This window comes from Rhinolophus sinicus, linkage group LG15, assembly GCF_036562045.2.
Source record: "Rhinolophus sinicus isolate RSC01 linkage group LG15, ASM3656204v1, whole genome shotgun sequence".
Lineage (NCBI taxonomy): Eukaryota > Metazoa > Chordata > Mammalia > Chiroptera > Rhinolophidae > Rhinolophus > Rhinolophus sinicus.
The window spans coordinates 23,166,531-23,187,532 of record NC_133764.1 but is presented as its reverse complement, the minus strand read 5'-3'; the positions used below and the strand labels follow the sequence as shown (position 1 = coordinate 23,187,532).

At 37.8% G+C, this 21,002-nt stretch overlaps 1 protein-coding gene across 1 annotated transcript in view; it reads left to right on the top strand.

Moving 5' to 3' along the window:
* AATF (apoptosis antagonizing transcription factor) overlaps positions 1 to 21,002 on the top strand; it is a 96,212-nt gene that overhangs the window by 44,601 nt on the left and 30,609 nt on the right. The window contains exons 9-10 of the mRNA XM_019732616.2: positions 17,302 to 17,369; positions 19,257 to 19,337. Coding sequence (XP_019588175.2) covers positions 17,302 to 17,369; positions 19,257 to 19,337 — 149 coding nt within the window. The remainder of the gene's footprint in view (positions 1 to 17,301; positions 17,370 to 19,256; positions 19,338 to 21,002) is intronic.

Below are 21,002 nucleotides of genomic sequence, written 5' to 3'. Positions count from 1 at the left end.
CTAGAGAAAGGCATAATAGGTTTCGCTCTTTGGATGACCACTTTGATGGGTGAAGTTTCTCCTTTTATTTGCCATCAGGACATGTCTATAACTGACCTTGCCACATGCTGGGCTTTTGTATCCAAGACATTTGATAACGCCATAAACAAGTAATTACTAATTCGGTAAACTATTTAAAGTTGATAATGTTAAGAAATACAGAAGAGGCAAGCTTTCTGATAAGATGGTTTGCCTTAATTAAATTGGTGAGTGATTAATATGGACAGTTGATGTCTTTGTTTTAATTATGCATTTAGATCTTAGTGTGAATAAGAGATGTCTAAGTCCATTTCTGCAGTTAATGGGACATCCTTACTTTTGGCATGTATCTTTCCAGTGGTTCAGTTGATGGTTAATGATATGTTTTAAAGTTTGATTTGAACCTGCCCCTTTTAATTAGTTGTTGGAAAACAGATACCTTCTGTTCAGAGTAGTATTTTATATTTAGTTTTACTTTAAAAATGTTGCTATTATTTGAAATGTGAATAGTATTTCTTAAAAGTTTGATAAAGTTTATTATACGTAGACCTTTGTGGTGATTTTAGAGTGGGCATACATATTAATTACATAAATTTGAAAATTGAAATTATGGTTAAAGATAAAGCAAAATTAATCAGTTAGGTTTCTTGAGGTATAGTAAAAGTATTAAAAAACAAGCAAACCCCAAACCAAATACCAACGTCCAATCAGACCTCAGTTTTAATTATTGTAAGATTATTTTGTGTACCATGTGGAGGAATTTTATTTGAGATACATTCTGGTTTCTGTGCTGCCATTGTCTATCTGTCAGTGTTTAGACACAAATATGGCGTCAATATTGGCATTTGATTGCTAGTGTGGGCTCACTATTGTGGAGGCTGCACAGAATAGGAGGCCAAAAGCCACATTTTAAATGCAAGGTCCAGAAATTTCATCGAACAGCAGCATCAAGGGAAGGTACATGACTGGCCCTCATTTCTTGCAGTGTTCTTGCTTTAAAAAACATCAGAGCATGACTTCAGTCCTACTACTTTGTTTAAACAAAGGTAAAGCCTCAGAACAAAGCCTAAAACAGTACATTTTAGGAGCCAGCTAGGAAAGAGATAAGAATTGGCTTAGGACTATTGAAGAAACTTTTCAAACACAAGTGGTACCATGGGAGTTTACTAGGCAAATATGTGGCCAAAATTGCCTTTTCTGAACTAATAAGTACAATGTCAGCTGGCTGAGCATAAGTTAAACACAGGATTCCAGCAGTATTTTAGTTGCCTGAAGTGAAAAATTTGGTACTTCTTAAGAAATGGGGAACACTACCCATTTGTTGCCGTTGCTAGTTGCAGGGGGCACTAAAGTAGACATGATGTCTTCTTATTAAATCACATTTAATATATAGCTCCATTAAAGTAAATTATAGGGACAATGTTTTAGCATAGAAAGGGAAAGTTAATAAGCATCTTTAAAAATATATGTGTATTATGGATCCAGGATAGAACACAATTGTTTTAGAGTTGGAAAGTTAAGACCATCAAGCCCCAACTGTCTTTTTACAAACTGGAGCCTAGGAAGTAAATGACTAGTGTAGGTTACCACACTTGTTGAGTCAGGACACTGAAATCTAAATGTTCTTGCTCCCAGTTTGATTGATTTTTCTTTCCAGCATGTTATGCTGCCTTTTGATCTAACACGTTCAAACATCCACGTGAGAGTTTCCTTTTCAGATTAATATCTGTTTAGGAAATTGGAGATCCAGTGTATCTATTTGCACTCTGACAATTCACATGCATCACTTGTGCAATTATGAACTTCATTCAATTAACATTTATTATACCAGATGCTAGGCTTATAAAGACTAATAAGACAAAATCACTGCCCAAGGAATTTGTGTCATCTAACAAGAGTAAGGTTCTCTGCAATTTTGTATCATCACATAGCTCCTCTTTAAGAGTATGACTTCATTAAAATTTAAGTGGAGAAAATACATGGTGAAAGAGAACAATTAGATACTTGAGATAAAACCGTACACGCAGTTCTCTTGTGTCATCTTATCACAACTATGCCTCAAACGTTTATTAGCATACTGGTTTTTCCTTCAACATATATTTCTAATTCCTAAAGTCATGTGATCTAATTCCTAAAGTCGTTTCTCCATAACCTGTAAAAGGCCCTAAGAGAAGCTATTAGATATAAACTCTGGATAATATAAATTCCCTATTTTCCAAGAAGATTGTCATTGTTAGAAGCCATATTGAGATGCCGGTATTCACTGAAACTTATTTCAGGTTAGAATAACATTCAGGTTACTGATGGGTATTTGAGGGTTCACCTTCTATGGCCTACTTTTGTGTATTTCTGAAATTTTCTATAATAAAATGTTAAGAAGAAAAGCCTTTACATTTCTTTCTTCCTTCCATTCATTCATTCAACAAATATATCAGGTCCTATTATGTATTTATTGAGTAACTACTGTTCTAGGGTGTACTGTTTAATGCAGTAGCCACTAGCTACACGTAGCTATTTACATTTAAATTAATTAAAATAGAATAAAGTTAAAAATTCATTTCCTTAGACATTCTAACCACATTTCAAGTGCTAAGTAGCCACATGTGCTAGTGACTACTGTGTATTAGTGTAAATATGGAACATTTCCATCATCACAGAACGTTCTATTGGAGTTCTGTTAGGGGATGGAAAAAAGAAAGCAAAGTCCTGCTCTCATGAGCTTTAATTCTAGTTTAGAGATAGGGTGAAATGAGGAAATACATTGTGATACTACAGTAGAAAATGATAGAACAGGGTATAGGTGAAGGGAGTACTAGGATAGGCATGGGATGGTTACTGCCTATACAGGATGTTCAGGGGGTAAGGTAATGTTTGACTAGAGACTTGAAGGCAGTAAACAGCAGAGCCATGCAGGTGTCTGGGGGAAGAGTGTTGGGGCCAAACGGAAGAACAAGGGAAAGGCTCAAGGCGCAGCAGAGGCTAGCGGCATGTTTTAGGAAAATCAAGGCCGGTGTCAGTGGGTGGAGTAGGTAAGCAAGATTGCTAGGAAAGGAGGTCACAGAGGTGATGGGAGAGCAGGTCCTGAAGGACCTCGTAGGCCACTGTAAGACTTTGGTTTTTACTGTGACTGAGGTGGGAAACCACAGGAGGGTTTTGAAGAAAGGAGTGACATGATTGGTAGTATTTTAGAAGAATCACTCTGATGGCTGCGTTGAGAATAAACTATGGGGAGGCAAGGTGGCAAACAGGAGACGCTAGTGATGCTCCAGGCAAGTGATGATGGTAGCTGGGACCAGGCTGGTTTTGGAGGGAGAGCTGAAAAGTGGTTGGACTCTGAATTTATGTCGAAATGTGAACTGACAGGATTGGCTAATGAATTGCATGTGAGGTGTGGAAAGTGGAGTCCAGGGTGACTTGAAGGTTTTTGGTCTGAGCAATTGAGAGGATGAAGCTGTTATTTACTGAGATGAGAAGAACAGTGAGAGAAGCCAGTTTGGAGGAGAAATCTGGAACTCAATTTTGGTTATGTTAAGGTTCCTTTGTTTGTTTTTTTTCTTTCCCATGGACCTGTGTTAGCTTTAATTATTTAATTCCAAATTGGTTATATGAAGTTCAGGATACCTCTGAAACATTCATCTGGAGTTGTTGAAGAGGTAGTTATTATATAATTTTGGAGTTCATGGGAAGGTCTGGGCTGAAGGTCTGAATCTGAGAGCCATCAGCACATAGATTGTGTTTAATACTATGAGACTGAGTGAGATCATGTAGGCAATGAAGGTAGAGAAAGAGAAGAGATTCAAAGCTTGAGTCAAACGTTTAGAGGCTGGGGAGATGAGGAACCAGCAAAGGTGATTGAGAAGGAGCAACCATGAGGTAGGAGAGAATAAAGGAAGAGTGAGTTTCTAGGTTCCATGTATAAGTGTTTCAAGAAGGAGGGAATCCAGTATCATTCTAATACCAAAACCATGCAAAAACATCACATGGAAAAAAATGACCGACCAATATGTCTTATGAATATCGATGCAAAAGTCAACAAACTACTAGCAAACTCAATCCAGCAACACATAAAAAAGATTATATGCCATAACCAAGTGGGATTTAGCCCAGGAATGCAAATGTTGGTTTAACATAAAAAAAGCAATTAATATAATGTACCATATTGATAGAATAAGGACAAAAACCTCATGATTATCTCAATAGATGCAGAAAAAAACATTTGCTACCCTTTCATGATAAAAGCACTCAACAAGCTAGGGGTAGAAGGGAACTTCCTAATCTGATAAAGAACATTTGTGAAAACCCACAAGTAACATTGTACTCAATGGTGAAAGACTGAATGAATGTTTTCCCCTAAGATTAGGAACACGGCAAGGATACCCACTCTTGCCTCTAATGTTGACTATTGTACTGGAGGTCCTAACCAGGGCATTTAGACAAGGTAAAGAAATAAAAGGCATCCAAATTGGAAAGGAAGAAGTAAAATTATCTCTTACTTGCAGATGGCATGATCCTATATATAGAAATCTTTTAAAGAAGAGAGTGACCTACTATGTTAAATGTTGCAGTTAGATCAAGTAAGATAAGGACTGAGAATTGACCCTTTGTTTTAGCAGCATGAAGTCATTGGTGGGCCCTTAACAAAAACTGTTTTGGAGAGTGATGAACTGGGTTCCAAGAAGAATGGAAGCAGAACAATTGGAACCAGTGAGTGGAGACAACTCTGGAGGAGGTGTGCTGTAAAGGGAATAAAGAAATGGGGCAGCAGCTGGAAGGGGAAGTGGAGGATTGGGAGTTTTGGGTGTTTTGTTTTGGATAGGAGATGTATTTTGTATGCTGTTTGTATGCTGATGGAAATGATCCAGTAGAGAGGAGAAAGTGAATGTTTCAGAAAAGGTGAGGATTGCTGGTGAGTACACAAGTAGAGAGGTCTAATGGACAGTTGATCCCTAGGTATTGGAAGGAAGGCAGAGTATATGGGTACAGCTGCAAGTAGATACGGAATGGGAGCATGTACAAGTTCTCATCTGAGTGATTTTTACTTTATTTTATGAATTAAGAAGCCAAGAGTGAGAAAATGTGGCAGGGGCTGGACGTTTGAGAAAAGAGAAGGTAAAGCAACATCACCTAAGAGGATGGGAGAACGAGTGGATGAGGAAACTAGAGGCATTGTCAGGTAGCACTAAAGGCCCACAGAAGGTAGTGGGAATGATTTTAAAGAGAGTGAGACCAGTTCACATGATCTTGTCTTTTTCTTTAGCCAGTTCAGTTGTGTGGATGCAGGCACTGAGATTTAACAGGATTTGGGGTATGCCAAGGAAGTACAGGTATATAATCCCTTATCTGCAATTCTGAAATGTAAAAAGTTCTGAAAACTTAGTTTTTTGTTCGCTTTGGTAAGTTTGGCAAAACCATTGTGGTGGCCACATCTGATCTGAACGGTCATGAAGTTCCATGAACCTATAAGGTTTTTTTCATCCCACTTAGTGGGAATATTCATGTATTTTGCTGCAGAAAAGTTAATGTGTTTGACTTTGGGGTGCTGTCCCAGGCTCCACGGGGCCACTTGTGTATTACCTTGTGTATACTGTATTACCGTCCTAAAATCCTAAAAATTCTGAATTCCAAGACACATCAGTCCCCACAGGATTGTGGATCTGTATGACAAGGAGATAGCACGCAAGGGAGTTGAGGATGCGTAACAGGAGTGATTATCCTGATGGACTATGGGATCGAATCTACCTGAGTAAGGGGGGAAGTAAGCATGTGAGGAGAGGAGTAGGGATGTTCAAAGGGTGACAGGATCAATGGGTTATTGATCTTCGTGAGGCTGACGAGTTATTGGAGTCTGAGTGCTAGGAAGACAGGTTGAGGTTTGTTTCAGCTGGGCTTTTAATCCTTAAAGGACATAATTACAGAATACAAGTTAGTACAGCCCTTTCCGTTTCTTTCTTGTGAATCCCTTTTAGTAAAATCTTCTTCAGTTCTGAATGATTTCCTCTTTATTATTTTAATACAAATGATATATTGTATGATACCATTAAAAGAAATATTGCCAACGAATGCCCAGGAATAGTGATTCAGTTGGTGTCCCAAAAGATATATAACCCCTCTCTCCTCCTTTATTATAGATTGTTAAAAAAGAAGAAAGAAAGAAAGAAAGGTACACACCAGGACATCTGTCTGTGACTAGGGGGCAAATACTGGAAATGGGGACTGTTGGAAATTGTAAAAAATTGCACTTTATGTACATTGTTACTTTTGATATGGGTTGGGAAGAATGACTTAATGCAGTCACTTAATCCCTGTAAAATTCTTTTTATCTGTAGGGAAAAGAAAGGAAAAGCAAATTGGCAAAAAGAAATTCCTTAGCATTCATGTTGCCCAATTCTTACTCTGTCTTCACACATCAGGGCCCAATACTGATAGTGATTTACTTACACTTCTAGTTAATAATTAGACATTGGGAGACATTATCTATCATGCCTAATGGAATATATGGAGTCTGATGAGAAAGTTTTCTGTTTTGACTAATAAATTTTAACCCACGTAGCCAACTTTAGTGAAATATTATGGCCTTTGAAATATTTCAGAACTTGTGCTGAGAAAACAGTGTTACTTATTCGGTGAATGAATGTATCATCCCTTCCTCACCACCTATTGGCTCTAGCTCTGAAGTGGAGGCTGACTCAGATGGTGGAAAAACTAATCAAATCCTTAAAGACCACGGGCAGTGAGGCAGACTTAGGCTGACTTTTTCAGTGTTAGCTTCTAGCTCTACATTTTCTTGTTTTAGTAGCCAAAGGTGAGTTATTTGTAATTTCAGTATCAAGATGCACTTGGATTTTATTCGCACATCCCGATTTCCCCCCATTCTTCCCTATATTATTTTTCTTGTAAGTATTGTCCTTGCAGAAGTTGGAAGCTTTTCATCCTTGATCACAAGATTTAGAAGACTGCTTCCTACTACACTCTTTTGTTTTAGAAATATTATTTAATAATTCTTGTGTGCAAGGCAGTGTGCCAAGTTCTGCGGGAGGTGGCAATTTGACTCAGACTATTCCCTACCCTCAGAAGCTTACAGCCAAGCAAAAGGGATGACATAAATATAAACAACCAGAAGGCTTGGTAAGAGAGTGTTAAAGAATTCAGAAGAGGGAGAAATTAGTAACAGTTAGGGGCAATTAGAGAAGGCTGCAGGGAGGAGGAGATGACATTTGATCCGTCAAAGAAGGATAGATAGGATTTTAGATAGGATGAGATTGAGGGGTTTGGCTTCTAGGTAGAGGGAATTGTGTGATCGGAGGATGGTGGGGGTAGTTGCAAGTCATGGAAAGGGAATAGCAGTTAGTTGTTCAAATAGAAGAAATGATAATGGAGACCCTTTTGCTCCAATTTGTCATGATCTAGTTTGGAAAAAATCTTGCAAATTAATAGCATACTTTCCAAATATTGACTTACCACGTTTGTGAATTTTCTGTGCTTTTTACATTTTCTTCCTTCCATTCTGCTTTCCTTCATTTCAGATCTTATTTGTTACCTACTGTTGAAAATCAGTAGAAAGGAAAATTGAGTTACCATATTTGTTCATTGCTAATAACTGTGGTGATTTAGCTATGGAAGGTGTTGAATTTTTTTGTCCCAAATGAGGTTTGGGGATTAGCTATGAGCATTATTATCTGAAGTTGACAATATTTCTATTTATTGAATACTTACATTTTGCTAAATGCGTCACTCTTACCATCTTTTAAAATCCCAAATCAACTTTATGAGGTACAATTATTACCACTTTATGGATAAGGAAACTGAGTTTCAGAGAGGTAAGATACTTATAACAAAGCTAGTAAGGGGCATAGCTAGAATTCAAAACGCATGTATGTCGGATTCCAAAGCTATGGCATTATACTGACTCGTTGGCAGATATTTATAGTTATATTGAACCATGCAGCACACATACTCTTATAATTGAAAACTCATATCTAGAAGCATTAGATCTTAGAAAATGGGAGATGGAAACCTGCAACTAGGATTTGACAAATCTATTTCTTAGGTAAAAAATATTTGAATAGAAAACACTATATTAAAATTAATTCAGATCTTTATTACAAAAATGTCAGGATACCTGTCTGGCAGTAAAAAGACCAATTCAGAGATACTACAGAAAGGGTCAGGGACTGGGGGATTGGTTAGAGGAAGCACAAAATATTTGTTCCCTCTCTTCTTTCCCTGAGAAGAACCAACTTTTTCCTTTGGGAAATGAAACCCAAGAGGGAGGATAGAGCTATCATTTTAACAGTAAAAGAATGAGAAGTGTGTTAAGATCTTTTCATTTATTTGGATTAAATAGTTTTTTCATTTTGTTTTTTAAATTCAGGTACTCTTGGTATGGTTAAAAAAAAAAAAGCTGGGAGTTAATTCTCACTCACTTAAATCACCCAGTGTTCTAGGCTTTGTCTAAGACATGTGAGAAGGAAAATATTGTTTGGGGAAGAAGAATTGCTGATAATGGTAATGACAAAAACAAGTAGATTCCTCAGTTGCTTCAGTAGACAGCTGTACTCTGGATTAGAGTCCGGGTAATATATAATATGATTCCTTTTGTTTAAAAACAATGGCAAGGAGTGAGAGTGTGTGTGTGTGTGTGTGTGATAAAATAAACAAAAATTTGGTATTTTCTCTAGAAATAGTTTTCCCCCCTTCTGTGTATATTTATTGAGCTCCTTCAATAGGCCAGTGCAGGGGATAGAATGATAAGCACAGTCACATACGCTCCCTGCTCCCTGTGAAGCATACGGTCGGCTAGTGGAGGAAGTAGACATTAATCAAGTAATCCACTAATAAAATATAAATTAATTACAACAAATACATGTGTATATGTGTTAAGGAGTGCATATAAGAAAGGTTTCCCTGAGGAAGAGATGATTAAGCTGAGATTTAACGAATGAGTAGAGAAAGAGGTGGGATATAAGCGGGTAAATGATTGTTGTATGTTCCAAGCAGTGCATGTGCCAAAAGGGGCTCGGTGGTGGGAGTGAGCCTGGGAACATTTCAGGTACAGAGAAAACGCTGGTGGGACTGGAGCACGGAGGTGGAAGGCTACACTGGAGAGGTAGATAAAGGACCAGGCTGTGTTGGGCCTTCAGGCTGCAGTAAGAATTTTATCTTCGGGCATTTTTGCATTTCGAAAATATTACTCTGACTATAATGAGGAGTGCAAAGTGGAAGAGGGGCAAGAGTAAATGTAATGAAATCATACTAACACAGGTGAGACCGTGTCTGTTTTATTCTTCATTGTTTTTCCAGTGTACTCAATGAATATTTATAAAGTGAATGAAGAAAATAAGAGCCTACACTAGGGTATAGGCAGTGAAAATAGAGAAAAATGGACAGATTCATGAATTAGTGGATCACACATATAAGACTTGGAGATAGATTAGATATTGAATGTAAGGGAAAGGGAATTCCAGGGATAACTCTTAGGTCATTGAAGCCTTGAGAATAGAATGAAACTCTTGGGGAAAGCATATGGAGTAAGAAGAAAAGAAAGCTTGGGACGGAGCCTTGAGGAATGTTAGCATTTAATGTTTGGGTAGAAGAGTTGGCTGAATATGGAGTAAAACAAGGGCAGTGCCTCAAAGACTCCAAGAAAAGAGTGTTTTAGGAAGGTGAGAATGTCAGTGTCACTTGCTGCTTCAAGCAGTCTAGTAAGGTGAGTCATGACCGCTGTCCACTAGACCTGGAAATCTCAAGTTCTTGGCATGAGCTGTTCTGTAGAATATGGAGGTAGAAATATTATGGCAGTATAGCGTTGGTTGAGGAGTGAGTGGACAATGTGGAAAGGAATCAGAGAAAAAATAGTTACCTATGGGGAGTGGGTCATTCTGTGGCAGTTTTATGCTATAGGAATGTACAATAATCCCTTCCCAACTATTTGAAATGATAGTATATGTGGATTTATTTTTTGTATATTTCAAACATAGTATATAGAAATTGCATGTGACTACTTTTGGGGATAATTTGAAAGGCTGGGGAGTTGAGGACAAGAAAAAAGGTGGTTAAGCAGGAGGCAGAGCAGAAATGGATATATTTTCATTAAGAATTCTTGTGGGAACTGTCGAGGAAGCTGAGGGAAGACTAAACCCATGCCTTGTGAGTCTGCTTTTTGTATCTCTCAATGTGACAGAGACAGAAACACATGTAAGAGGATTTGACTTTGCTTCTTTCACACGCTCTCTATGTATTGGGGAGGGAGTCTGAAAAATCCTGACTCAGCAAGGCTAAGCAAGTTAAACTGAGGTTTGCCCCAAGCTTTTTTCCATCTCAAGCATCTGTGGCTATGAACCATGGAAGCCTGAGGGGTAGGAATTAGTATCTATGGGTCACAAATATAGAAATCCAGGGAATATGTGGTCATAAAACCAAATGCTTTAAAAATTGCTTGGCTTTTAGAGAAGGGTGCCAAAACAATTCAATGGGGGAAATAGTCTTTCAGCGAACAGTGCAATTGGATATCCTCATGCAAAAGCATGAAGTTGGACTCCTACCTCACACCACACACAGAATTAACTCAAAATAGATCATAGATCTAAATAAGAGCTAAAACTATAAAATTTTAGAAGAAAACATAGGAGTAAAGCTTTATGACCTTGGGTTAGGCAGTGGTTTCTTAGATGGAATACCAGAAGCACAAATGACAAAAAAACAAAATGGACTACATCAAAATTAAAAAATTTTCTGTTGCAAATGATGTCATCAAAAAAGAGAAAAGACAACCCACAGAATTGGAGTTGATAAGGGACTGCTATCTAGAATATGTAAAGTACTCTTACAACTCAATAATAAAAAGACAACGTAATTAAAGAATGGGTAAAGCATCTGATTAGACATTTTTCTAAAGAAGATACATAAATGGCCAGTAAGCACAGGAAGATGTTCAACCTCATGAACCATGAGGGAAATGCAAGCCAAAACCACAATGAGATAATACGTTACACTCACTAGGATGGCTGTAATCAAAAAGCCAGATAATAACAAGTGCTGACAGGATGCAGAAAAATTGGACCTCGGAAACACTGCTAGTGGGACTGCTGATGTGGCTACTTTGGAAAACAGCCAGGCAGTTCCTCAAAACTTTAAACATAGAGTAACTACATGACCTAGCAATTCCACTCCTAGGTGTATACCCAGGAGAAATGAAAGCATATGCACACAAAATAATTTGTAATGAATGTCCATAGCAGCTTTATTTATAATAGCCATGAAGTGGAAACAACTCAAATGTCTCTCAGCTGATAAATGGATAAACAAATATGGTTTGATCCACATAATGGACTGTTATTCAGCCATACAAAGAACGAAGTACTGACACGTTATAACACAGGTGAACCTTGAAAACATGTTAAATGGAAGAAGCCTGTCATAAAAGGCAATATATTGTATGATCCCATTTATATGAAATGTCTAAAATGGGCTTATCATAAAGGAAGAAAGACTAGTGGTTGCGTAGGACCATGGGGTGTGTGGCTGGAGTAGACTGGGAGTGATAGCTAATAGGTATGGAGTTTCTTCTAGGAGGGATGAAAATGTTCTGAAATTAATGGTAATGATTGCGTAACTCTGAATTTATGAAAACATTAAGTTACATACATTTTGAGTGGACGAATTGTATGGTAAGTGAATTATACGTATCTCAATAGAGCTGTTAACAATTATTTGGCATTATCGCAGCAAATCAAAATACATATTATTGGTATTTTTCCTGGTTTGTTGCCATGTATAGGAAACAGAAAAATTTAATAAGTTTCAGTCAGTATATCTTTGATTCACCTGCCTTTTTTTCCCCTGTAGGAACTGTAAAATTTTTCAGTGTGAATTTGCAGACTGGGAAGATTTTTCAGAAGCATGTATACTCTTTTCTCTGAACATTGCTAGATAAATACTGACAGATTCTTCTTCTTGGGTTCTCCATCACCTAAGAAATGTTACAATACTATGATGCTGAGAAGTACTAGTACTTCCCATGCTTTTAGTTTTTTTCTAATTAGTCGCATATTTTTAAATAACATATTTATACTACTGTCGATTTATCAATTTTAGTCATTTATCAAATCCTCTCTTGACTTGCCGTTGTGGTGGTGAGGCCCTAGCTCTCCTATACCTGCTCCCTCTACACTTCAGTTCTCATTCCCCTGGTGGGCTTATTGCACTTACAATTTTGTGAAAACAAGTCATTGTTTACTATATTATGATTACATAGATGTTATTCACAAGTTACATACTGTGATTATATTTCCTTACAAATTTTTTCCCCCTAGAGCTAGTAAATGCCAGTTTTTAAAAGATTTGCTTAGTTTTCTATATATCTCAGTATTTTTTTCCCACAGACTCAAAATGCCTTGAATATATACATAAACTATCACTTTCCCCTTCTTCTGCCTTTTCCCCTGAAGACCTCCCTCCTAGAGTTCCCTGGGCTCTGTTCCTTTCTGGAATGGCCCCTCTCTGGGCCTCTGTCATCTGTAATCTTAGGACTTGCCTTCGCTTCTTTCCTGAGTGAGACCTGTTTTCTAACATCTCGTGTCTTTCTTTCTTGCCGTGTGCTCTCATTTTACTGAAGCACATCTTCCTGTGAAAGAGTGTGTGGAAAGTAAATTGTTGAGTCCTTGCATGTGTGAAAATGTCTTTATGTACCTCTCATACTTGGTTAATACTTTGGCTGTGTATGGAATTTGAAGTTGAAAGTCATTTTCCTCAGAATTTTGAAGGCATTGCTCAGCTGTCCTCTGGTATCTGTTATTGCTATTGAGATGTCTAATTCCATGTAGATTTTCATTCCTTCATAGGTGGGGTGACTATATAATTTATTGGCAAAACTGGGACACTTGACGTGCTTGTCTGAAAGAATACTAGGATAACAGGCATAAACCTGGACTCTCTGGGGTAAACTAGGACATGCGGTCACCCTTTTTATATGTGACCTATTTTTTCTCTAATCATTTAGGATCTTTACTTCCAGCGTTCCGCATTTCATGATGATGTGTCTTGGGGAAGGTCGGTTTTTTCATTCTTTGTATTTGGTCTTTGTAGGCTCACTCTTATCCTTTGATTTTGGGACATTTCTATTATTATTTAAGAATGTTCTCCCAGCCTCTAAGGTTTCCTTCCCACTTTCCCTCCCTTCTTTCCTGCCTTCCGTCTCTCCAAGGTTTCTTTTGTTTTCTGCATTGCTTTCTTGTTTCCCTCTTTTTCCTATTTGTTTTGGTCTAGTTCTGAGGCTTTGCACAAGTGCTGATAATGCTTAACGGTCTCTTCTTATTTAAGAGTAAGGCGTTCAAAAGTATCTTTGGGGGGTGGCCGGTTGGCTCAGTTGGTTAGAGCGTGGTGCTGATAACACCAAGGTTGCCGGTTTGATCCCTGCGTGGGCCACTGTCTGTGAGCTGCACCCTCCTTAAAAAAACACACAAAAATCTTTGGAACCTGAGCAGAGCCTTTGGGCTCCTTTATAATTGTGCTATGAACTCACCTCTTGGTTGGCATACTGTCAAATGTCAGAACTTGGAAATCTTATTTTCTGGGAATAGGGGGGATCCACCGTGCAGTTTCTCCAGAAAAAGACTCCTTTGCTCTCCGGCCTAGGCAATTTTATATCTGAGTGCTAGCATTCTGTGTCTAGGGTGGGGGGAGGAGGAGGCGGAAGTTCCCAGAGGTTAGCACAGTGCTTTGCCCTCTACCTCATCCCAGCTTTCCATGCCTCATATTTCTCAGTCTGGAGCTTCTGTGCCTCAGTTTTTCCAGAGAGTCAAAAATTTTTTTTCCCCTGGTGAGAAGAGGTGGTAGATGGGGTTAGGGGCTGAGTCACTTGGCATGGGCGATAATGGAGAGGGTCCAGTAGTTCTGCCCTTCCCCCTTCTCCACCTCTCAGGGTCGCTGCCACTTGAAGAGCTCATCCTCACAGGGATTCTTGGGGCCTAATTAGCTCCACCCTCACCTTTATTCCCTCTGGGCACTTGAATGATAACTTCCTTTTGCTCCTTCATCTCCTGTCTTTGAAAAATTTATGAAAATCTGCTCTCATTAGCTCTTCCTTTCTCTTCTTTCTTGTGGGTTAATACATTTATTTTATTTCTCTACTGTCTTTTAGAGGGGTTGAGAAGGGAGAAGAGATAAACTAATGTGTTCAGTCTGCCATTTTTAACTGATTCTGGCATGCATTTTTCTAGGCATAGTATTATAAATGCTGATTAGATGCTGAATAGTACTAGCAGTGCTATTCCTCATGTATGTTGTTATGGGTTAAATAGGTTTTTGTGGGCTGACCTGGAAACCTAACGACATCTATGATTTTCCCCTAGAACTAGAGAAACAATCAAGCTTTTCTGAGTTGGCTCTCTGGAGAATTATAACAGACTAGAACAAAAATATTTCATATATCTCTCCATTTTCTGAGTCACATAGAAAATTACAAATATTGTGTCATCATTGTCAAAATTAAAAGCTCCAATAACTGGAACAAAAACCTGAATTTTAATGGAAAAGTTTGTTCATAAAGCTATAAAATTGAATTAAATTCTTCAGCAATACCCCTAAAGCTTCATTTTATTCAGCAATTTGTTGTTGTTTTTGAAAGCAGTTTCTTAATTAAATTTAAACCCAGTGATAGTGATAGCTGTGGGAAATAGTAATAGCCATGGGAATAGTTTACTTGTATTTTCTTGCTACTTTCTTATTCCTACCTTGCACACAACAGGACCTTCTGAAACATTGGACTGAATAAACTAGACTTAGCCAGATAGACCAAGAAAACCATCTTCCTCATCATAAACGACTAAGAAGAGCTATGCAAAGCTCTTGGGTAGCGAAAATGCAACCAGAATTTGTAAAGTACATAGAGCACCCGAAAGTAAACGCTGCTCCAACTTGGTGCTTGAATTGCAGAGGCCGCTGCAAGTGTGATAGATCCACTGTAGTTGTGCTGCTCCAATTTTCAGGCTTCGGGAAGGGCATATGGGGCTTTCTTCCAGAGGATCACCCCTTTTGTGCTAGGGAAGCCTTCCATGGGCACTTGCCCTCTGTGGCCACGACGGCCCCAGTCTCAAGGGATCAGAGGTGATGAGGAAAACCAGGGACAGTTGTTGTAATCTCTTATGTGGCTGGAACAACGTAAGGGCAGTGAGATGCAGCCATTTCATTATTTTTCTTCCTTTTTATTTTTTCCTTTCTCTTCGTTTTCTTCTTCTTTATTCTAAAAAAATTGTTTTCAGTAACCTCTCCCCCTCTCTCCCAACTTGCTTTTGACAGCATATTGACTAGGGACCAGAAGCCCATTTTTGCTTAGCCTTAAGGGCAGCTGTTTACAGAGTGGCAGTGTTACATAGGTTTACTGTGTCGTATGTCTGTGTAACACTGGATTTGGATCTTGTATTTAGCTGCCAGAAGTGACTGTGATGAAGTAGGAGAGATAAACTGATAGATTGGCTGCCAGAAAGATGTTGGGAATCAATCAGATAAACAGGCTAGAGAAATAGCTTGCTGTTTTCTAGTGATAATAAACCAGTGGCCTCTGGTCCCCGCATTTTTAAACGTAATTGCTGTAGTAATAATGTCCAAAATAAGCAAATGAAAAACCATCACAGGTGGTTTTTTAATTGCAGTTGAGATATCCTTTTCCCTTTTGCAATAATGATTCATCTTATATGGAAATTATTATTTTTATAAATTTATTTTACTTCTTCCAGTGCCTACTTTCATAAACAAATGAAAATGAGAGAGTGAGCTTTTTCATAGGAATTTATTCCTCTTCCTGTATCCTTTCACAGACTTCAGCTATTTAACTTGGTGAAATATCTATATTGCTACCATGCCTTACCTACAAAATAATTACTTACTTTTGTGAAGAAGCAAGTTTTAAAGTCAAACCTGTATTATTGACAGATGATTATCAGGAACGAGTTTTTATTTTGGTGCCTTCCTGTAGATTTTTCTCAGAAGATTTTTGGAATTTTAGTTTCTGTTGATACTTTCCTGTGTATAGCACTTGTATAGGAGCGATATGTAGTTTTATTACTGTAATTTAAAATTCTCCTTTAATGTTTAACTTTTAAATACATTGCTTCTCTTCACCTAGAACTTTAAAATGCAATAGAAATTCTTAAGTCAAGTTTGTATGGAAGATACAGATTTAGATTTCGATTGCATGTAGTGGACTACCCAGGATTAAGAGGAGAGTAATTTTTTTTAAAATAAATTTTATTGGGGAATATTGGGAAACAGTGTGTTTCTCCAGGGCCCAAGTCGTTGTCCTTCAATCTAGTTGTGGAGGGCGCAGCTCAGCTCCAAGTCCAGTTGTTGTTTTCAATCTTTAGTTGCAAGAGGCACAGCCCACCATCCCATGTGTGAATTGACCCAGCAACCTTGTTGCTGAGAGCTCGCACTCAAACCAACTGAGCCATCCGGCCGCCCCTCTGGCAGCTCAGTTGTCTTCACTCTAGTGGAGGGCACAGCTCACTGGCCCATGTGGGAATCGAACCGGCAACCGTGTTGTTCATAGCTCGTGCTCTAACCAATGAAGCCATCTGACCGCTCTAAGAGTAGTTTTGAGTTCCCGTGGAGTTAATTGTATAGGATAAGAGACTGGTTCTCTGTGTTGTATTTGCAGTATGCACATATGACTTACTTTCTTTAGGTTCCCTCTTAAAATTATTGTGGGTGTGAATGTGTCAGTGTCATATATGGTTAAATCACTTAATAGTCAGCATGGTAGTGTACCAGCTATGGAAAGCAAGAGAATGAAGTCCATACTTTTAATTATGTATAATAAAGGCTTTTGCCCAAGGAAGACCTTTCTTACTGCTGGAGGTTACAGGTCAGAAGTTAACCATGTACCATTATCCTGTTGGTGAGAAGCTGATGCATTTTCCTTTTTGCCACACAGCCCTTCCCACCTGACCTTTTAAAGATTCTCCATTGATATCGATGAGGGGACAAAACTAATCATAAAAACAATGAAGGGAATGTTGCACATTCATTGATCCTTTTGAAATGAACTGCAGTACAATAAGTCTTCCAAATGGACTTCTGTTCTCAGCTATTGCTATAACCACCCTTTTAAAGATATATAAATATGAAAGGGTTAATGGGAATTCAGTCATGCTCTTGCCACTGGGTTGTCCCTTATTGATTGTAGTTTTAGAGCTGTCACTATGCCATTCAGGATTCCTACTGTGCCTTTTTAAAGTTAGTTGATGTTGGGAGATGATAAATAAATCAATTGCTTTCCTTTTCCCCTAGCTCCTTCGAGAACTCATAGAACGGAAGACCAGCTCATTGGATCCCAATGATCAGGTGGCCATGGGAAGGTAATTCAGATATGGCTTTCTATTCATGTGGACAGCCCGTGCAGTAATTTCTCCCTTTGAGTTCCCTTAATGCTGCCTCCAAGGCAGTGATTGGCCCTATAATTATAAAAGTTCAGCAAGATCATAAGAGCTAGAAAGACAAAGTGACAGAAATCCTGATTGTTTACCCTACATTGCCTTACATGCAGTTTGAATCAGAGATTGTAAAACACGTACATGTGTTTGTTTTAGGGTTTGTTTTTCTAAGTCTTCTTTATGCTTCAGCTCTCTGGTTTGGGTTGTGATTGTATCTGTATCAATCTCTGACCAGTGAATAAAAAGCAACCACCCAAATGTGTGCTCTCAGCTGTCAGAATGTGGCAGTGTGCACGACAGGTTCCTTGCTTGTAGTCGAATCTGCTTTGTTAGAGTCTGCCCTAATTTAGACCTCCACCCCTTCAGTAAAAGCTTCAGCACAATTAGAAATGGAACGTGGCAGCATTACCCAGATGTCAGGGTAGAATGTAAAGTAGTGAAGAAAGGCTCTTGTGTGTATGCTTCATCCTGTGGTTGGAAAATAAAAAGGGCATTTAGAGTGCTACCTAATGAATAGTGTACATTTAAATAGCCATGAGCCATAATTTGCAAAAGCATGAAAGGAAACAAAAGCTGCAAGTGCCAGAATGGGATTCTGGGCTGAGAAGCATTTTGAGAATGCAATGAAAAATTTGTGTTGATGAAATAATTCTATTTGAGTAAAACATTATTTGAATTTTAGGATAGGGTGTTGTTGATATTTGGTGTCTCTCTAGAATGTTATAGAGAGCTGTTCACTCTAAATTTAAAGTGATAGAGCAAATTGTATTTAAGTGGTGATTATATTGTACATTTATCTCACTTTACAATAAAATAGATTATGGTAATTAAGATTATATTAAGATTACGGTAATTGGATTTCCCTAGATTTTTTTTTCCTGATGTCGAGTTTTCGTTGTATAAATCCGGTAAGGTGACTAGCTGCTGCTGTCTCTCCTCCTTCATTATTTCACAAATGTTCATACGAGCAATATATGAAGATTTTCTTAGCCCAGTATCCTTTATTTGAAAAATTAATTCCTATTCATCTAAAATGACTTCAGAATATGTGAATCTTGTTGGATCCGGACTCAAACCAAAATTGGGACAATCTCAGAAATTTGAAAAGTGACTGAATATTTGATAGTAAAGAATTATTAACTTTTTTGTAGGTGTGACAAAGGTATTGAGATTATATGGGGGGAGGGAGAGCCCTTACCTTTTAGCAACACATTCTGAAATATTACAGATGAAATGAAAAATAAATAAAATGACTAAAACGATCATTATGAAAAATCAGCAAAAAATTGGAAAGCACACACAAAAAAGCAGTTGGGTAAAGGGAAAATTAGATTTAAAGAATGTGTTCAAACTACACAGCATTTACGATATTAGTAATATTAGGTTGGTGCAAAAGTAATTGCGATTTAAAAAGTTAAAAATAATTGCAAAAACCGCAATTATTTTTGCACCAGCCTAATAGAACTTGCTGCACAGCTAAACCATTAAAAGCAAGCCCAAGCAGCTGTACTCAGTTTGATAGGTTTTCCTACAGACTGGTAGATTTAGTGCTTGTCACAGCAACTCCAAATACTAAGGAGCATTGTTAACCAAATTTGCTGTAGAATTTCCCAGCTGCCATTTGTTTTTTTTTACCATTGCACAAATCCTCTTCAATTGATTAGTCGCTTTGGCCCCGGACTATCTTGAGGAACTTGATGTAGGTTGATGATTTCTTTCTGCAGGGTTGTTAGTGGGAAAAATTCCAATTTGTCAATACATATAAGTATTTCTGTTAGTGATGATGCATAACATTGCTTGTGAATTTCCCAGGCAGTGGCTTGCAATCCAGAAGTTACGAAGCAAAATCCACAAGAAAGTAGATCGGAAAGCCAGCAAAGGAAGGAAACTTCGGTGAGTTACTAAGCAGAAAAAAATTTTAGCATGTGATATTATAGCTCTCTTTTCTTGCATTTTGTCTATCATGTCATTTTTCTATTTCTTCTGATGATTTTGTTTTTAAGGATGAGAAAAGTAAATAAAACAATATTTGAGGCTCTTTTGCAACTCAGTTTTTTTACTCTAACGTGAAATATAGTTTCAGGGTTTTTTTGTTCTTTTGTAAATGGATGGGTTAAATAATATCTGCATTTCCCTGGAAATGAAGTAATAAGAAAACAAGACAAAGTAGTTGAAATTGTCTTAATTTTAAAAAGTGATTTCTATAGAACAACAGAAAATTTTTATTTTGGAGTCTTATTTAGAATAGGATTATATTGGTCCATGTTCATGATGCTACACGTGTACAGTGCGAAATGCGAAAATGATATATAAACGAAGGATTCTAGAGAATGTTAACTATGTGCTTCAATGAGATTAGAAACATAATTTTTATGAGTAAACAGAAATTTCTGACTAGAAAAATCCTCCATCCTGTGAGCTCTTTAAGGAGTCTCATAAGTATACACACAAAAGAAGAGTGAGAATAGGAAGTGACATATGCTTTTAGACTTAGATTCCTTATAACTGTATATATTACGGAATATTCACAAAAAGCCTCAGTGTTAAAGAAACTACTTGTATTTCAGGTGCACATTGAAAATAATCTTAAACTTGTATTGGGATAGTTGTGGGCAATAGCTAATCCCACATCCTTAACCGACCCTGCCTATCATTAAATTCTCTTTAGACAAACGTGGGTCTGTCTCATTTTAAATATCTTCAGAGAAGCAGAGTTCACAACTACTTTAATGAACCTGTTTTAATATTTAACAAAACTCATCAGGAAATGGTTATTTTTCTTTAACTTTGCAGAAGTTTTCATATGTTGAAATTTCCAAATCTTCATACTTCTCCAGGTTCGTTTTTAGTGTAATGGTTAAAAGCATGGACTTGAGAGCCCGACTGCCAGAGTCTGAATCCCAGCTTTGACACTGACTAGTAGTTACTTTGGGCAAGGCCCTTAAACGCTCTGTGCTAGTGTCTCCATTTGTAAAATGGGGGTGGTAATAGCATAGGCCTGTAGGATTTTTATGTGGATTCAGAGAGTCAGTCAGTCAGTGTATGTGCAGCTCTTAGAACCATGCCAGGTACATAGTAAGCGCTGTATAAGTATTGGTTGGCATTAGTGCCGTCATTATTGTTGCTGTTATTATTCCAACACGGGGTCTGTCTCCTGCTCTCGTATCCATTGACTTGCTTGCCCACATACATGCCTCTTTTATACCTGTCTCTTCCACACCCTCCATCCCTGTATGGATTTTAAAAAGAACGTTACTAATCGTACTTTATCATTGGCCAGGCTGAATTCTTTAATTTTGAGATCAGATTTTTCTCCAATACTGTGCTTTAAAAATTATAGCTTTATGAGGCTATAAATGTTTCTAGGAGGAGCCCATGATTTCAAATCCAGGCTCTGTCTGGCTATATAATTTTGGCTATTCTTTATTCTCTGGGCCTCACTAGTCTCATTTACTAAATGTAGATAATAATCCACACGTTATAGATTTGGTTTGAGGATTGAAATAATGTGTAAATGTCTGGTACATAGTAAGCATTTAAAAGTGTTAGTTTCTTTGG